Here is a 16,763-nt window from a genome sequence, read left to right on the forward strand (position 1 = left end):
CCAAGGTGTACTTCAAGGAGACGGACACACACGCCCTGTTGTACCAAACAAGCTTCCATCCAACAGACACATACAGAGGACTCATTAAATCACAATTACTAAGGTTCTCTGCACCAGCTGATTTTACGGGAGACCACACGGATATTGTTCCGGGCCTTAAAATCCAGGGGGTACTCACACTCCTTTTTGAGACATTTCTACAACCAGGCCACACAAGGGATGACCAGGGGAAAGTCATCCCATTGGTCAGCACATTCTCATTGGCCAGCGTCCAGTTGAAGAGGCACATCGAGGCAAATTTCAAAAAATCCCTCAAGGACACAGTTTAACTCCGCAAACATCACGTGATTTCAGCATACAGGAGAAATCATAACCTTCAAGTCAACTTAGTCAATTCTGCAACACACACAGACAATAGGAATGTTGTTCCTCTCAGTCTCCCAGACAAATAGCAGAGTATAAAATTAATATATGATATGGTAGACAGTAGAATGTGGTCAGTGAGGTCCGTGGTGGTGACGGTGCATCTATCGATCGGTGCATTGATCTGTGTGTTGTGCAAACTGACCAGTGATTCAACACTGATGAGCTTATTAATTTAAAGTACACGTAGTGCATAAGCAGCCCTTGAAGATACGTTCAGTGTTTGTGAGGTGGGTGTCAGGTCGGGGGGGGGGGGCAGCAGGGGAAATGGGGGACCAGCAGGGAGGGAGTTCAGTGCTCTGACAGCCTGGTGAGTCAAACTGTCCCTCAGTCAGCTGGTTCTGACCCGAAGACTCTGCAGTCTCCTCCCTGAAGGTAGCAGCCTGAAGAGGCAGTTTAATGGGTGTGAGGGGGGTGCTACATATGTCCTGGGGGGTACCTGTGATCTTCTCAGCTTCTCTCATGATGAGCTGAAGGGTCCTGCAGCAGGATGCGGTGCAGGCGCTGTACCATACCCCGATGCAGCTTGATAGGATGCTCTCAATCGTGCCCCTGTAGAAGGTGCACATGATGGGGGGCGGGGCCCGAGCTCTTCTTAGTTTGTGGAGGAAGTGGAGGCTTTGGTGAGCTTTCTTGGCCAGTGATATAGTGTTGGTGGTCCAGGAGAGATCCTCTGTAACGAGCACGCCCAGGAACTTGGTGCTGCTCACCCTCACCACAGCAGCACCATCGATGGTCAGAGGGGGTGTCGGGTGTGTGCTCTCCTCAAGTCCACAACCATCTCTTTCATCTTCTCCACATTCAGGGAGAGACTGTTGGGCTCACACCATGAGGTCAAGTGGTTCACCTCGTTACTGTAGTCTCCCTCCCTCCCTCCCTGGAAACATGAGTGCCGTTCATGTACTGTTTTGAGAACGGCATGCATTTGTACAAAGTAAAAAAAAAAAAAAAAAAAGTGTACAGAAAAACAGCACCAAGGGTTACTACATGGCAGTAAGCAACTGAAAGTGAGTCTCAGAACGCAACCACATAACAGCAGAGGAAGGGAGAAGGAGGGGGATTAGGAAATTAAATACATCCACCCTGCAGGCCTGAATGATTCATAACGTGGTTCTGATATGGAGGATGGCCCGTGCACAACACTATCTGCTGTAGCTAAGGTGGGGGTGACCACCCCTGAAAACCTGGAACCCTGACCTTAGCCCCAAGACTTAACCTTAATCCCCCAACCACAGCCCTAACCCTAACCTCAATCCCAAACCCCTAAACAATGACACTAGCCCCCGTCCCTAATCGTACTCCTAGTGTGCCTTTATAGTGGCAACATGACGAGTCGAGAGAAAAAAAAAAAAAAAAAAAAATCAGTCAGGTGACTCCTGGCACCATCTTGGGTTCAAAATAGAGTTGGCTGTTAATGTGTCTGTATGTAATCCAGCTATTTTATTTATTTATTCCCTGAAAATGCCGGGTTTCTGTGCATTTGGAGGCACAAATAGACACAACAAGGGCTTCAAGATGTACAGATTCACTTCAGATATAGAAGAAACATTTGTGAAAATAAAGTCAGCGTGTGGGATGGAAGAGACTTCATCATCAAAGCTTTAAGAGGTAAATTTATTGTTCAGCCTCAGTACAGTAAAACTCACCTAAACCGTCATCGTATAAACCAGATATTCACAGTCACTGGACAAAAAAAGTTCCAAAGTTTTTGTATTGTTTTCCATGTAATAAACACCGTATAATCACAGATTTTGTACAGCTGATTTTTTGGTCACATCAGATAAAATGTCCCGTCCGATTGCAATGTATTTGCATTAAAAATCCCTTACATGTGGGACTGGAGACATTTCCATGATTAAAAATCCAACTCTCTATTTTATTTTATTTTTTTTCCCCACACCGTGTTCAGACCTGCAGCCTGACATGCACCTGTTACATCAGACACAAAGGCTGTGATTTGACACTTTGCTGCTTTGTCTGCCATCATTTTATAATAGTTTTTCTGCAGTGCGCACACATTTTGATAATGGATCAAATACATAAGGCAGAAAAAAAAGTTTCAGAGGAAATTCTGACCCGGCCATTGAATGAGGCGCAGGTCCCAATTCAGGATTCCCCATAGATGTTCGGCGCCTCCTGACTGTAACTAATCCATTACATACATACCACTCACATTGGATAAAATGTCCCGTCCGATCACAATGTAGTTCCATTAAACCCCCGAGCAGTCTGGACGTGCACAGTAACAGAGGTACAAATTAAAGTTCAGCTCTGACACTCACTGATTTGAGGAAAGTGGGACCGGAGTCATTTCTGTGATTAAAAGAAAAAAAAAAAATAAACTACCTTGTTCTTACAGCAATGAAAATCATTGGTCTGAAACAGTATAACAAGCCTCAGTCAATTTTTGATCAGTGCGTGATGAAGCAAGCGGACAGAATTCTTTCTGATCCCTCCCATGTTCTGCGCACGCAATACAAGTTGCTACCATCGGGTCGGCGTTTCAGAGTCCCCCATTGCAGACTGAATAGATATAGGAACTCTTTTGTTCCTATATCAATCATAGCCCTTAACAAATATCATAATAAACACCGCTAACAATCAGGCACATTAGGAAGTTTTAGTATTTGTATGTTTTCTATTGATTTATTTTTATTCTTTATTTATGTATTTATTTATTTGTATTTATTGTTATGAACTGTTTATGTCTTGTTCTGTATCTTTGTATGGGTCATGATTTTTGAGAAGTCCAACACAAATTTCCCCATGGGGACATTAAAAGTATATATCTATCTAAAAGGATTTATAAAGGAAAATCATGAAAATTATCAGGGGTTTATATACATACATACATACATACACACACACACACACACACACATAAATAGTTTTTACAGTGCGCACGCTGATTACAAATGATCAGAAAAGTCCACATCACATTTACAGCACGAAGTCAGTAAAAGAGGAAAATGTTCAGTTTACCTTTGCTTTGGAGGTGATGATTGTAGAAAGAAAAGCTTGTTGAGGGTCAAATTAGTCCAGAATAAAGCAAAATCCAGAGACGGAGAACTTTAAAACTTAAATTAATTCAATAAATCATCATAAATTGTAAATTTATATAAATTTGATAGCTTTATTTTTATATTTATTTTGATAGCACCTCGACCTGGATGTGTTGCTGTATGTGGTTAAATAATTTTAAAAAATGTAGAAAACATTACAGGTTCATTCTGTAGTTCAGTGCAGCTGGAACCAAAATGGCGCCGTGTTCTGAGTTGACGTTACTCTCTGAATAAAGGCACTTTACTTAAACCCCCCCATCTCAGATCCTTCCTAATTCCAACCAGTCCCCACACTCCCACCACGGTGGGCCACTGGATGGGGATGTCATTTTGCCCAACCCTAACCCCACCCCCAACCTAATCCTGACCAGCACAGACTAAAGCTTCATATGTCCTTTATTATACAAAATGTAATAAAGAAATAACATCACTGATTTCCATCAATAGTCAAGATCTTAAACGGATTATAAACACTGCACTTTATACTGGGATGAGGTCTCAGAGAAGACCCAGGAAGAGTTAGAGGACTTAGTCAAAGATAAGGAAGTGTGGGATGAGCTGCTTGATCTACTGTTACCATGGACGAGTGGCAGAAAATGAATACATGAAAGGTAAAATTCCACAATTAAAAAAAAAAAGACAAACCCTGGAAGTGCTGAGCGGTTTGTCAGTGTACCTGAGGCGGCGTGTGTCCTCTGGTCCTGCAGGTTTTTCTCCACCAGCTGGTAGATTGAGAACCAGTGTTGGGTCGACTTTTCAGCGTGGCGCCTCACTGCATTGTCCAGACTGCTCGACCAACAGCTAGCACACAAAGGTGACAGGAATAACAAGACAAGTGCATTTAATACGACAGGCACAAAAACTAAAAGTGTGTTCACAAGAAACGACAGCAGCAAGCGGACACCATGAGATCACTGTTAGAGCAGGCGGACTGCTTGTTAAGAGTGTTTCCCCACTCCGTTTATACAGCAGCTGTATCCGGGAGATACCGCGCTGACTTTGGCCACTGTCGTGTGAGTGTTTTCACTCCCTGCTACACCACCATTTGGGGTTCTAACATGGTGACACCTGGGTGTGAGTGCTTTCCACTTGCTGCCACAGGCTTCCTGTAGAGCCGAGTTAAGTAGTTGGTGGATGGAGTGTGCTTCCCGTGTTTCACCACAGGATTTGGCTGTGCACACACAATAACCTCGACCGCGTTGGTGCACATGTGCAGTAACTTTATGGCCCCTCTGAGACCGGAGGCCGGTCAGAATTTATGCCCATCATGTCTTGGGGCTGGACACTTGAAACAAACACTCAGAAAATGCTTGCTTCAATTGTGTTTCCATACCACTGGCTGAGAGATTGGCCAGACTGGCCAGGTTTGAAGCTGAGATGCCCTCAGCAACACTGGTCTCCAAATCAGGTAAGTGCCCACATGCTGTGGCCCTTACTCCTACAGCAAAGAAGAATAGCCATGACCAGATCTTGGCAGATAAGGTCGACACACTAGCCTCTGAATTTGCTCAGATGAAGTCTTTGCTCCTTATTCTGCAGCCTCCTGCGGTTACTTCTATTCCTCTCAGTTAGCGCCTTCCTGTGAATATAGTAAGGAGGAGCTGACCCCCCCTCAGTACCAGCTATCGTGATGAGGATGCTATCTGAATCAGCATCTGAGTCATTACTTAGTGTGGGCCAAACAGGTCAGTTTGAGGGTGAAGAAGAGGGGGACTGTTCCGCTCTTCCTTCCGTAAGGGAGTCCCACACTTTAGACACAGACTCTCCTCAGGCGTCAGAGTCTGGGCTGTCAGGACACCGACCTGTAAAGGAGGCCATTCAGTTGGCCTGCTCACGGCTTGGTGTTGATGCTCCTCCCACAGAGACTGCTCGTACTACTGACTTTTTTAGGGTCACTCAGAAACCAGTATTCAGTGTCCCACCCTCTTTACTATATACTGAAGAGCTTCAGAGGTGCTGGTCTGATCCTAAAACTTTCACCCGTTTTCCACAGGCCTGCACGGCACTGTGTGCAATGACGGATGTGACACAATATGACTTTGATCACATGACATCAGCTGACAGTGTCGTTAGTAGCCTGGCTGTAGCACCCGCTGATGCTGCCCGACCAGAGGCCCGTTGTCCACGGCCTCAGTGTGGGGTCACCGATGAGCTCCTTACAAAGACACAGTGGCTCAATAATAATAAGTTTCATTTATAAAGCGCTTTACATTGGACAAGCAAATCTCAAAGCGCTACCATAAAAGTACTAGGAATAAAACACAGTGCAAGGATAACACACATTTAAGAATGGGTCATCTAGGGAACTCCCTGTCTCACTTTGCCCTTGCACTCTCACAGTCTCTCCAAGATGCTCATGCTGACAGTGAAACACAGAGCCTGAGTGATGCTTTACTCCAGGCTTTTGCCAACATGTCACTGGAGATTGGCAGGTTGATGTCCACCCTGACCACTGCCAACACCAAGTGTGGTTGGCCCAATCCCCACTGTCTGAGGCATGCACGGGATCACTACGCACCCTGCCTGTCAGCCCAGGCCAGGTTTTCAGGCCTGTGGCCCAACAGGGCTTTGAGCGTGTTGTTCAGGCAAATAAGTCTCTACAGCAATTTGCAAAATTACAAAGAACTCCCAGGTACCAACCAAAGCATGCAACTGACTTCCATCCTGCGAACGGACATACTTCCTGGTGTCAGGGTCAGCATGTCAGCCCTCCCAGCAGTCTACCTTTTGGCCACCTACACATAGACCTCCCAGAAATGCCGCTGGGGCTGTCAGGACCGTCACAACCACCCCATGAAATCATCAAGGGGTCGCAGCAGTCAGGCCTGACACCCAGGACAAGGCCATTGATCATTTTTCCTGGAAACAGCTTGGCCAGTGGCAGGCCGTGGTCTCAGATCGATGGGTGTTTCACATTGGTCAGGGGCTATAATATTCAGTTCAATTATTGTCATCCCCAAGTTCAATGGGGTAAAAGTTAGGGTTGTTATAGACCCAGAGAGGTCTCTTGTTCTCAGGCAGTACTTTTTAGAGCTCCTGAAGAAAGGAGCCATAGAACACGTTCGACTCAATTTATTTTCTGTTCCAAAAAAAAAAAAAAAGAGTGTGTTTTTCATCCTATTCTTGACCTCAGAAATTTAAATCAATATGTACCTGAAACAGGCTTATTCACATTTAATCGGTAAAATGCTCCGCAAGTAAACATCAATATATCAATCGTGACTCACCTTTTTGTGGATTAAAGTCACTAACCAGGACTTTGGTGTCACCAATAAACGAGGCTCGTCCGCTGTGTCCCACCGGAGTTTTTATTTGTTCCTCATTAACGTGGCTTTTCTGAGGGGCAGCCAACCCTCAGAGCCGGACTGGATCATTAATATCTGACACTTCACCACTTCATCAACTGAAGTTAAAGATAATGTCCTCCGTTATGTGAAACGTGACTCCTTCCTTCAAATGCGTGCGGTGTTACTGGTGTCACGTGGCTCATCGACAAGCTGAAGTTACAGCCCCTCGTGTAAAAAAGGAAAGAAAAAAGATATATATCCTTCATGTGTGGTTTTTGTGGAACTTCACTGATTAAGCGCTTTTCTTCCAAGTGACTTGTTTTCTCCTGCTGCCACCCTCCGGGCTCTCTCTCTCTCCCTCTCTCTCTCTCCTACCCCCCCACCCCGGACAGGGAGGAGAAGACCTGTGGCTCATGGCAAGCAGTACACAGAGCGGAGAGGAGTGAAAATTCACACAGTCCCTTCCTCCACAGTCCACGCTGACATTGCTGCTGCTTTGATTAGCGCAGAATGTGATGTTGCTTTGACAGTGAGACTATCATATTTCGGCACCAAAACACGCATGACACCAGGTGTGCGCACATGTGTGGTTAAATTTTCCAAATGATGGAAATCTGTCTTAGTGACGGAGAACTTTAACCCATGGTAGCCAGGTAGTCGCCCAATGTTACCCATCTAATCACCATGTCACCATGTCACATCGACGGATAAATTTGTAGATTAGCCGTTTTACGTTAGTCAATGATTTTCATGGGCATAGTTGCCTCGTCTGTAGCAGGCTAAAAACTTTAGTCGGGTAAATGCTTTGTGCAATGACTAATGTTAAAAGATTAAACAACTAAGTGAGTTTAGTTGACTAAACAAAATCAGACTGCTTCATGAACCAGGCCCTGGACAGCTAATTTTCAGGACAAACTTGTAATTCTCATAATTTCTCTGGCTAAACTCCAAACTGTGAGATCTGGAACTCTTGTGATGGATTTTAGACCTTGAGGTGTCTTACTTGAGCTCCAGTTTACGCCACTGGATGATGAGCTGTGTAACTGGTTCCAGTTCTTTCCTCAGTGAGACGGAGCGGCTGGCATTATTCTCCCAGTCCTGACGAGCAGAGAACAGATAACAGATCTCAGGCCTGAAGAAACCAGGAGATCAACGACTGATGCACTTTTTGATCAGATGATGAACTGATGTCAGCAGGGCTACGTGCATCTCTGCAGTGTAAACGTGCACGATGCTATGCGAGCGGTCTTCACGCTCACCTGTGCTTTGCTGAGTAGGATCTGCAGGCCGTTGAGGAACTTGGCCAGGGGACTGTTCAGACTGAAAGCTAAGATTCTGTCCATCACAACAGTCAGCTGGAAAAAATAAATAAGATTTCAAAGCAGGTCAGTCACACGTTCTGAAGGCGGTCTATGGTGGTCTGTGGCGTCTGACAGACCGCCCTCACTTGTTTATACTCTATTTAGCATCATGCATCTGTCTCAACCCAGTGAGACGACCGGTGGTGTCCTGGAAGCGCTGGTTAATGTCTCAGATATAAAGATGCAGTCTACCTGTACCAGGGCCGGGTGCTCAGGCCACTCCTCCAGCCGCTGGTTGATGGCTCCGCCCAGCCGCTCCAGAACAGGAAGACAGAGACGGGCCTCGCTCATGTGGGGCTGCTGGTAGAAGTCATAAGGTCCTTCTGAGCTGATGGTCAGACCGCTAGGCCCGCCTGAGCCCAGCACGGTGTTCTGCAGCAGGGTGGAGAGCAGCATTTCACTTCCTGTTAGCTGCTGGTCCAGATCAGCGTCTGAAGGACAAAGAGGACCGTCTGCTGTGTGTCTGTGTGACTCTACAGAACAGACTGTCTTAGGTTAACATGTGAGACACGCACCAATGAGATGATAGAAGTGTGACATCACCGGGGCTGCGACCTGGTAAGAGGAGACCAGGGCCCGGATGTGTTCTTTGATGTGATTGGCCGGTGCCGTGCCTCGATACCAAAGCGAGCGGGCGAATCCCAGACACAGACGCTGGTGCACGTGGACCACCGCGTTCATACCTGCTGCTGACAGGGAGCCGGTCTCTCCGGACGCCTCACAGGCCTGCGTGTCCTGATCCTCAGGCCCGGAATCCGCCTGCGTCTCCAGGCTCGGCTGCGAGACGATGTCTGCAAAGTCCTGAGTTTAGAAAACAAAAAGAATTCAGGAGCCACACTGACATTTAAATGGACGTCTGCAGCACGGACAGTTGACATTCCTCATTCCCACGTTTACGAAGGTGACGGGAAAACGTCCAACCCGAGGCAGACGCTCAGAAATATGAAACCGGTGTGACGTAACTAAATCAGATCCAAACTGTGGCTGAGCAGGACAGACTGAAGCAGGTTAGTCCTGTTGTCTGATCGCGTTCATGCTGCAGCAGCATGTCGTCTGCATTTCTGCTACCAAAAAAACACGAAGATGAAACGTTTCTGTGTAGGCTCTCAGTTGTCCAGGTGGTTTCCATAGTAGAGAAGCTTGAATCTTCGACTGGACTGGGTTGCTTGACGCGAGGACGCTTCTGTGATTTGAAGCGAAACGTCCTCGCGTCAAGCAACCCAGTCCGAAACAAGAGACGAAACATCAAATTAATCTGTGGAAATATCCACATTAAAATGGTCAAGCTCTAGAACTGATCAATGTTCTTTTGTTTGTTTTTAAAACCTGTAACAAAACAAAGTTTTATTTAAAAAAAGTGCAATTATCAGCCCAACGTTAGAGTGAAAGTATCCTTCAAACACGACGTCATGTGATGCAACAACATGCAAAGGTACACTGAAATCCATAAAGTGGTCTGTGAGGACAGAGACACATCCAGAGACAGAGTGACAAAGACAGAGACAGAGAGACACAGACAGAGACAGTGAGACACATCCAGAGACACAGACAGACAGACAGACACATCCAGAGACAGACAGACATCCAGAGACAGACAGTGAGACACATCCAGAGACAGAGACACATCCAGGGATATGATGATATATTTGGACATTTGATTGAACTCGTCTGATGAGGGTTCAGTTTTTACCTGACTGAACTGGGGGAAACGGCGCCTGAACTCTCGCTCTTCCTGCTGGTCTTCGCTCAGGCCCGAGCCGTGCGGCTGGGAGCGGCCACGGTACAAGCTGGACTCCAGCTGCTCTCGCTCTCTCCTGTGCCGCTCCCGCTCGTCCCACTCGTTCACCAGAGCCTGCAGAGCGTCACAGTCGTGAAATTAAGGCACAGATGAGTGGCTCTAGTTCCAAAGTACCGACTGTGCGTGCACACTGTGAGGACGGGAAAATGCTCTCACCTGACAGATGTGCCTGAAGAGGCCGCGTGCATCGTCGCTGAACTCTCCCGCGGTCAGTGCGTGGCAGTGCACGTACAGCAGGGCATTCTGCAGCAGCACGGAACTATGCGGGGCCACGTGCTCGGGGTCACCAGGGGGCAGAAGCTTCCCCAGACTGTGCACAATGTCCATACAGGCCCTGGAGCACAGGAAGTCAGCCCGGGCCAGGTGTGATGGCAAACCTGGAGAAAGGGACGGGAAGGCAAGCAGGCAGGACACCAGCTTGGACAGGTCTGGAACAGGCGTAAGTGAGGCGGCCACCTGGGACGCCACCAACCTCATACCGTGCCGAAGCTGGAAGATGCCGGTACGAAGCGGCCCGACCACATCGGGGTACATAGGGTACTCCTCCACCATCCTCTGGCAGAAGCGCTGCTGTGAATTCTGCCACACTGCTTCCTCCTTCAGCACACCCTGGGCAGCCAACCTGGACTTAGAGGAGGAACTGTGCGGGACCTTCAGCAGGCGGGACAGCAGGTCTTCCACCACCGATGTCTGGCCGATGCTGCACAGGTAGTGCTGGAGCTCCTGGAAGAGCTGGCCGTACTGCGCTTCATGTGGGCGACAGGCCTGCTTCCTGCAGAGCTCAGCTATCTGCTCTTTCACCTGCTGCATACGGATCCACAGGTACCTACAGGCCCAGAACACACAGGACGCCTTTGGAACCCTGTAAGTCTCCCCAAAAACTCTAGCCTATGGAAACGGTAAAGGTTGGACAAAAATCCTATCACCTGCCCATGTCAGTTACTCATTTCAAGAAAGAGAGATAACAGGAACGTAATGTGTCCTAATTATAGGCATATGTTTAAGTTAAACTGGTGAGTGTTTGTCTTTAATGTCCCAGTCCTAAAAATCTGGCTGCGCCTTTAAATGGACTGCATTTATATCGCACTTTTCCATCTGCATCAGACACTCAAAGCGCTTTACAATAATGCCTTACATTCACCCCATTGTGAGGCTGCTGCCATACAGAGTGCTCACTACAAACCGGGAGCAACCAGGGGATTAAAGACATTGCCCAAGGGCCCTTAGTGATTTTCCGGTCAAAATGGGATTTGAACAGAGGATCCTCTGGTCTAAAACCCAATGCGCAACCACTAGATCATCACCTCCCCTGCCTTTCTATAATTTCCCTAAATGACCAGTTAAACATTAACATAACAGCCAATAGCTACTTTTTATGTAAACATTTTGTGGCTTCCTGTCATCCTCTGCAGATAATGTAGCAACACTCCCTCTGTGCTCTGAGCTTTTCTATCTCCTGTTTACACTCCCATTTCAGTTGCGTGTGCATGTGTCATACTCAAGATTCACCATACAGCTGCTGAATTTTTCCAAGATGATGGATGGGAGTTCCTTTCCAGAAATTCTTCCAAAAACCACATTTGGTGGCTGAAAATGCCTCCAACCAAGAATGTGGACAGACCAGAATCTACAAATGTCTGGTCTTTCCCCCAGAGCAGTTACATCTGTTAAAAAGCTCGAACTGGTGCTCGTCCTGCTCTAAACAGAGGAGGGAGGGGGAAGGAGTGCCCAAAGAGGGGCGCTTTGTTGTCTTGAAATTTGGATCTCGTGCAACATCTAATGGCAGGGGGGGAAAAAAAAACCCCAAAAAAACAGTTATTGCACTTAAATCAGTTCCTATTAGGATTGGGCATTTGGACAATTCCATCATCTATGGCTGATCGATATCACAGAGTGCAGCTACCATCGCAATGCCATGACCCCCCACCATACTAAGCAACTAAATCCAACTTTCCCTGGTAGAACATCAACAGATGTTTATTTGTTGGCCTTGGGAATTTCCCTGGAAATCAAACTGAGCACTGATGAATACGTAAGCAGGATCAGCCAGAGACGGCACAAAGGAAACACAGCAGAGAGTCTTTATGTGAAACTGCTGAGAGTCACTGAGACTGTTCCAGGGGAGATCCCAGGCTGCTGACATCATGATGTTCTAATAAAGTAGACCTCACCCAAACCTGGTTCCTAGAATTTGGGTTGTACTGTATATTTATTGTAACATGTCAGACAGCTGTGCTCATTCACAGTTACAAGATGCTGAAATTTAACCAGATGCTAACCGCCACTATGACACCGTGACGTCATTCCGCTAAATCCCTGCAAGTCGCTGGTTCAAGCCCCTGACTGGACAGAAAGCTGGTATCAGCAAGGTGAAACGACACCAATCTTCTACCGTCGCTTTATTACGTGAAGCACCTTTGAGCAAGGTTCCAAAAGCCACACTTCTGTGTTTTAAGCCTCTTCAGGTGTGACTCTGAATGTGTGAATTGAGAAACGGAGCTTTCAGAAATGTGAACGGAGTCATTTGCGTTGGCAGGTTCTCACCGAACCCGAGGGTGCTGGAAGCCATCGGTGGTGCTGCTCTCCCCCAGCTCTGTTCCAGTTAGCAGCTGAGACGACAGACTTCTTCCTCTCCACTCCTCCTGCAGCAAAGCCAGCTGGAAGACAAACCATGACGTTACTTCATCAAGTCTCATTTCTCACGTCAACACACACACGCCTGCTAACTACATACCATTAGCATGCTAGTGCTGATGGTTAACCATAACTAACCATCTGCTGTCTTTGTTGGAACTACATCTGTTTGAACATTTGGACTGTGGCGTTCCTCATGGGTCCAAGCAGATGACACACAGACGTTGTACGTGGTGAAAGTGTATAGTTTTACAAATCCTGTTATGGGACACCAGTCCAACAGCAGTTACTTGCCCAGCCAAAGCTGGGTCTCATTTACACGTGGCTGGACTGAGACAATGCACATTAAGTTCCTTGTCCAAAGACACAAACAGGTAGGTAGACAGATAAACTCTAGATAAAAAATGAGGTGGGCTTCATAGATAATTGGCAAAGCTTCTGGGGAAAACCTGGTCTTGTTAGGAGAGACGGCATCCATCCCACTTTGGATGGAGCAGCTCTCATTTCTAGAAATCTGGCCAATTTTATTAAACCCTCCAAACCGTGACTATCCAGGGTTGGGACCAGGAAGCAGAGTTGTAGTCTTAAACACCTCTCTGCAGCTTCTCTCCCCCTGCCATCCCCCCAATACCCCATCCCCGTAGAGATGGTGCCTGCTCCCAGACCACCAATAACCAGCAAAAATCTATTTAAGCATAAAAATTAAAAAAAAAATTATATAGCACCTTCAACTGCACCACAGACTAAAACAGTTAAATGTGGTCTATTAAACATTAGGTCTCTCTCTTCTAAGTCCCTGTTAGTAAATGATATAATAATTGATCAACATATTGTTCTATTTCATTCCTCCTGACTGCCAGAGGGCCGTGCTTTAGCACCTGGATAACTACATGTGCGCAGCACAGAGGTCAAGAATATATACCAACAAAGTCACACCATTGAATGTGACCTGGGTGACGTCACTGGTTGTCTTTATACTGGTTGTCTTTAGACGCACCCAGCGCTCGCTTCTTTTCTACATTCTCGCATTCTTAGAGGTTGAGAACGCATTTAGCTGCGATTGCCGCTCTCGCTTGTAGCCTCGCAACCCACCTTCGGTTGGAGCTACGTGCACTGCACACGTCCTCCAGAGGCTGCGAGACACGGCTTCACCGTTTTTTGTATTCTTTGACGCCTGTCGTGAGTACACCTTCCTAAACGCCGGGTGCGTGCCTTGCCGCTGCCCTGCTGGATATTTTCCTCTGTGCACATTAGCTGTGTTGTTTCAATGAAAGCTGGCTATTTGTTTAGTTGTGTCGCTAGCCCTGTTAACTATACTCAACAAAAATATAAACGCAACACTTTTGGTTTTGCTCCCATTTTGCATGAGATTAACTCAAAGATCTAAAACTTTTTCCACATACACAATATCACCATTTCACTCAAATATTGTTCACAAACCAGTCTAAATCTGTGATAGTGAGCACATCTCCTTTGCTGAGATAATCCATCCCACCTCACAGGTGTGCCATATCAAGATGCTGATTAGACACCATGATTAGTGCACAGGTGTGCCTTAGACTGCCCACAATAAAAGGCCACTCTGAAAGGTGCAGTTTTATCACACAGCACAATGCCACAGATGTCGCAAGATTTGAGGGAGCGTGCAATTGGCATGCTGACAGCAGGAATGTCAACCAGAGCTGTTGCTCGTGTATTGAATGTTCATTTCTCTACCATAAGCCGTCTCCAAAGGCGTTTCAGAGAATTTGGCAGTACATCCAACCAGCCTCACAACCGCAGACCACGTGTAACCACACCAGCCCAGGACCTCCACATCCAGCATGTTCACCTCCAAGATCGTCTGAGACCAGCCACTCGGACAGCTGCTGAAACAATCGGTTTGCATAACCAAAGAATTTCTGCACAAACTGTCAGAAACTGTCTCAGGGAAGCTCATCTGCATGCTCGTCGTCCTCATCTGGGTCTCGACCTGACTCCAGTTCGTCGTTGTAACCGATTTGAGTGGGCAAATGCTCACATTCGCTGCCGTTTGGCACGTTGGAGAGGTGTTCTCTTCACGGATGATGCGAAGGAGATGTGTTGCACTGCATGAGGCAAATGGTGGTCACACCAGATACTGACTGGTTTCCCCCCCCCCAGTAAAACAAAACTGCACCTTTCAGAGTGGCCTTTTATTGTGGGCAGTCTAAGGCACACCTGTGCACTAATCATGGTGTCTAATCAGCATCTTGATATGGCACACCTGTGAGGTGGGATGGATTATCTCAGCAAAGGAGAAGTGCTCACTATCACAGATTTAGACTGGTTTGTGAACAATATTTGAGAGAAATGGTGATATTGTATATGTGGAAAAAGTTTTAGATCTTTGAGTTCATCTCATACAAAATGGGAGCAAAACCAAAAGTGTTGCGTTTATATTTTTGTTGAGTGTACGTGGTAGTGTGTGTATCAGAACAGGTATAGTGTACTGTGTTGAGCTTGCCGTGAGTGTTTTCCACTCCTTGACGTACTTTGTCTGCACTGCCGCCATTTGCTAAGTTTAACAGCTCCGCTAGCAGCTAGTGTTGTCGTTGTTGCTCTAAGTGACTTAGCACTTGGGCTGTGAGTTTTTTCAGCTGTGTGCATCGTGTTATTACTGTGGCTGTGAGTGTTTCACGCTCCAGGCCTTGTATTAGCTTTTACACTGAGTGTTTCAAGCTCCGTGCCTCGTGTCGAGTCTGCGGCTGGAGTGCTTCACGCTCCGTGCCTCGTGTCGAGTCTGCGGCTGGAGTGCTTCACGCTCCGTGCCTCGTGTCGAGTCTGCGACTGGAGTGCTTCACGCTCAGTGCCTCGTGTCGAGTCTGTGGCTGGAGTGCTTCACGCTCCGTGCCTCGTGTCGAGTCTGTGGCTGTGAGTGCTTCACGCTCCGTGCCTCGTGTCAAGCCGACGGCTGTGAGTGCTTCACGCTCCGTGCCTCGTGTCGAGTCTGCGGCTGTGAGTGCTTCACGCTCCGTGCCTCGTGTCGAGTCTGCGGCTGTGAGTGCTTCACGCTCCGTGCCTCGTGTTACTATTTACACTGCGTGTGATTCACGCTTTGTCTTTCCATTTGTAACCATCAGGGCTTGCGTTAGCCATCTGCACGCAGTCCACAATGTTGACAGGGCCTTTGTTGCATGGCTGTAGTACCTGTTTGGCTCCCTTGAGCCCAGATGATGGACATATGTTTTGCCCCTCCTGTCTTGGGATCGGACACCTGAGGGAAGCCCTGACTGGCGATGCCTGCCTTAATTGTGCCAGCATGCCACTGGCAGAGAGATCTGCTAGACTTGCGGCATTGGAAAGTGGAATATCTAGTGCGACGTTGGCCTCCAGCCCCAGGAAGGACCCAAAGCGCCGTAACCGCCCACATGCAGGAGCCCCTTCTGCTAAGAAGGTTACTCATGACTATGCTTTGGCTGAAAAGGTCGAAACGTTGACTTCTCAGTTTGCTCAGATTAAGTCCTTGCTTCTGAATCTACAGCCTAAGGATGCAGTGACAGTTCCTGCTGTCCCTAATGAGGCTGATCAGACCAATGTAGTTACTCAGCAGGAGGACGATGTCGTGTCTATTGCTGCAACTGATTCCTTGTACATGACAAGTGATATAAACTGTGTGGAGGATGAGGATGAGAGGAGTCTTTCTCCAAGCCATTCATTAGTGGGCTCTCATACCTCCGAGGCAGAGTCCATGCCGCAAACCGAACCTGGACTATCCTTTGTCAAGCAAGCTGTTCAGTTGGCTTTATCCAGGCTTGGGGTCGACAATCCCCCTGAGGAAACCACCGCTTCAAGTGCCTTTTTCAAAGTCACTCAGAAGCCTGAGTTCAACGTTCCAGTTTCACAACCATATATCGAGGAGCTACACCGATGTTGGGCGGACCCCAAATCATTGATCCATCTATCACAGGACTGCAGAGCCCTTAGCTCTATGTGTGATTCAGCGCAGTATGGTCTGAACCATATGCCCGCCGTTGACAGCATTATTGCAAACCTGGTTGTGGCTCCAGCTGATGCTGCTCGGCCGGATGCCCGATGCCCACGCCCTCAGTGTAGGGTCACTGATGACCTCCTCACCAAAAGCTATGACATAGCTGCTCGCATCGGTCGCCTAGGCAACTCACTGTCCCATTTAGCCCTTGCCCTCTCAAAGTCTTTGAGGGAGGCAGAGGTTGATGAT

The 16,763-nt window shown here is 47.4% G+C and overlaps 1 protein-coding gene across 1 annotated transcript in view; it reads right to left on the reverse strand.

Moving 5' to 3' along the window:
- LOC117503576 (midasin-like) overlaps positions 1-16,763 on the reverse strand; it is a 207,212-nt gene that overhangs the window by 75,449 nt on the left and 115,000 nt on the right. The window contains exons 62-69 of the mRNA XM_034162836.1: positions 12,476-12,588; positions 10,088-10,757; positions 9,824-9,985; positions 8,649-8,934; positions 8,326-8,564; positions 8,032-8,127; positions 7,776-7,870; positions 4,162-4,286 (exon numbers count right to left, since the gene is read on the reverse strand). Coding sequence (XP_034018727.1) covers positions 4,162-4,286; positions 7,776-7,870; positions 8,032-8,127; positions 8,326-8,564; positions 8,649-8,934; positions 9,824-9,985; positions 10,088-10,757; positions 12,476-12,588 — 1,786 coding nt within the window. The remainder of the gene's footprint in view (positions 1-4,161; positions 4,287-7,775; positions 7,871-8,031; positions 8,128-8,325; positions 8,565-8,648; positions 8,935-9,823; positions 9,986-10,087; positions 10,758-12,475; positions 12,589-16,763) is intronic.

The sequence above is a fragment of the Thalassophryne amazonica genome, chromosome 21, assembly GCF_902500255.1.
Source record: "Thalassophryne amazonica chromosome 21, fThaAma1.1, whole genome shotgun sequence".
In the NCBI taxonomy this organism is placed as follows: Eukaryota; Metazoa; Chordata; class Actinopteri; order Batrachoidiformes; family Batrachoididae; genus Thalassophryne; species Thalassophryne amazonica.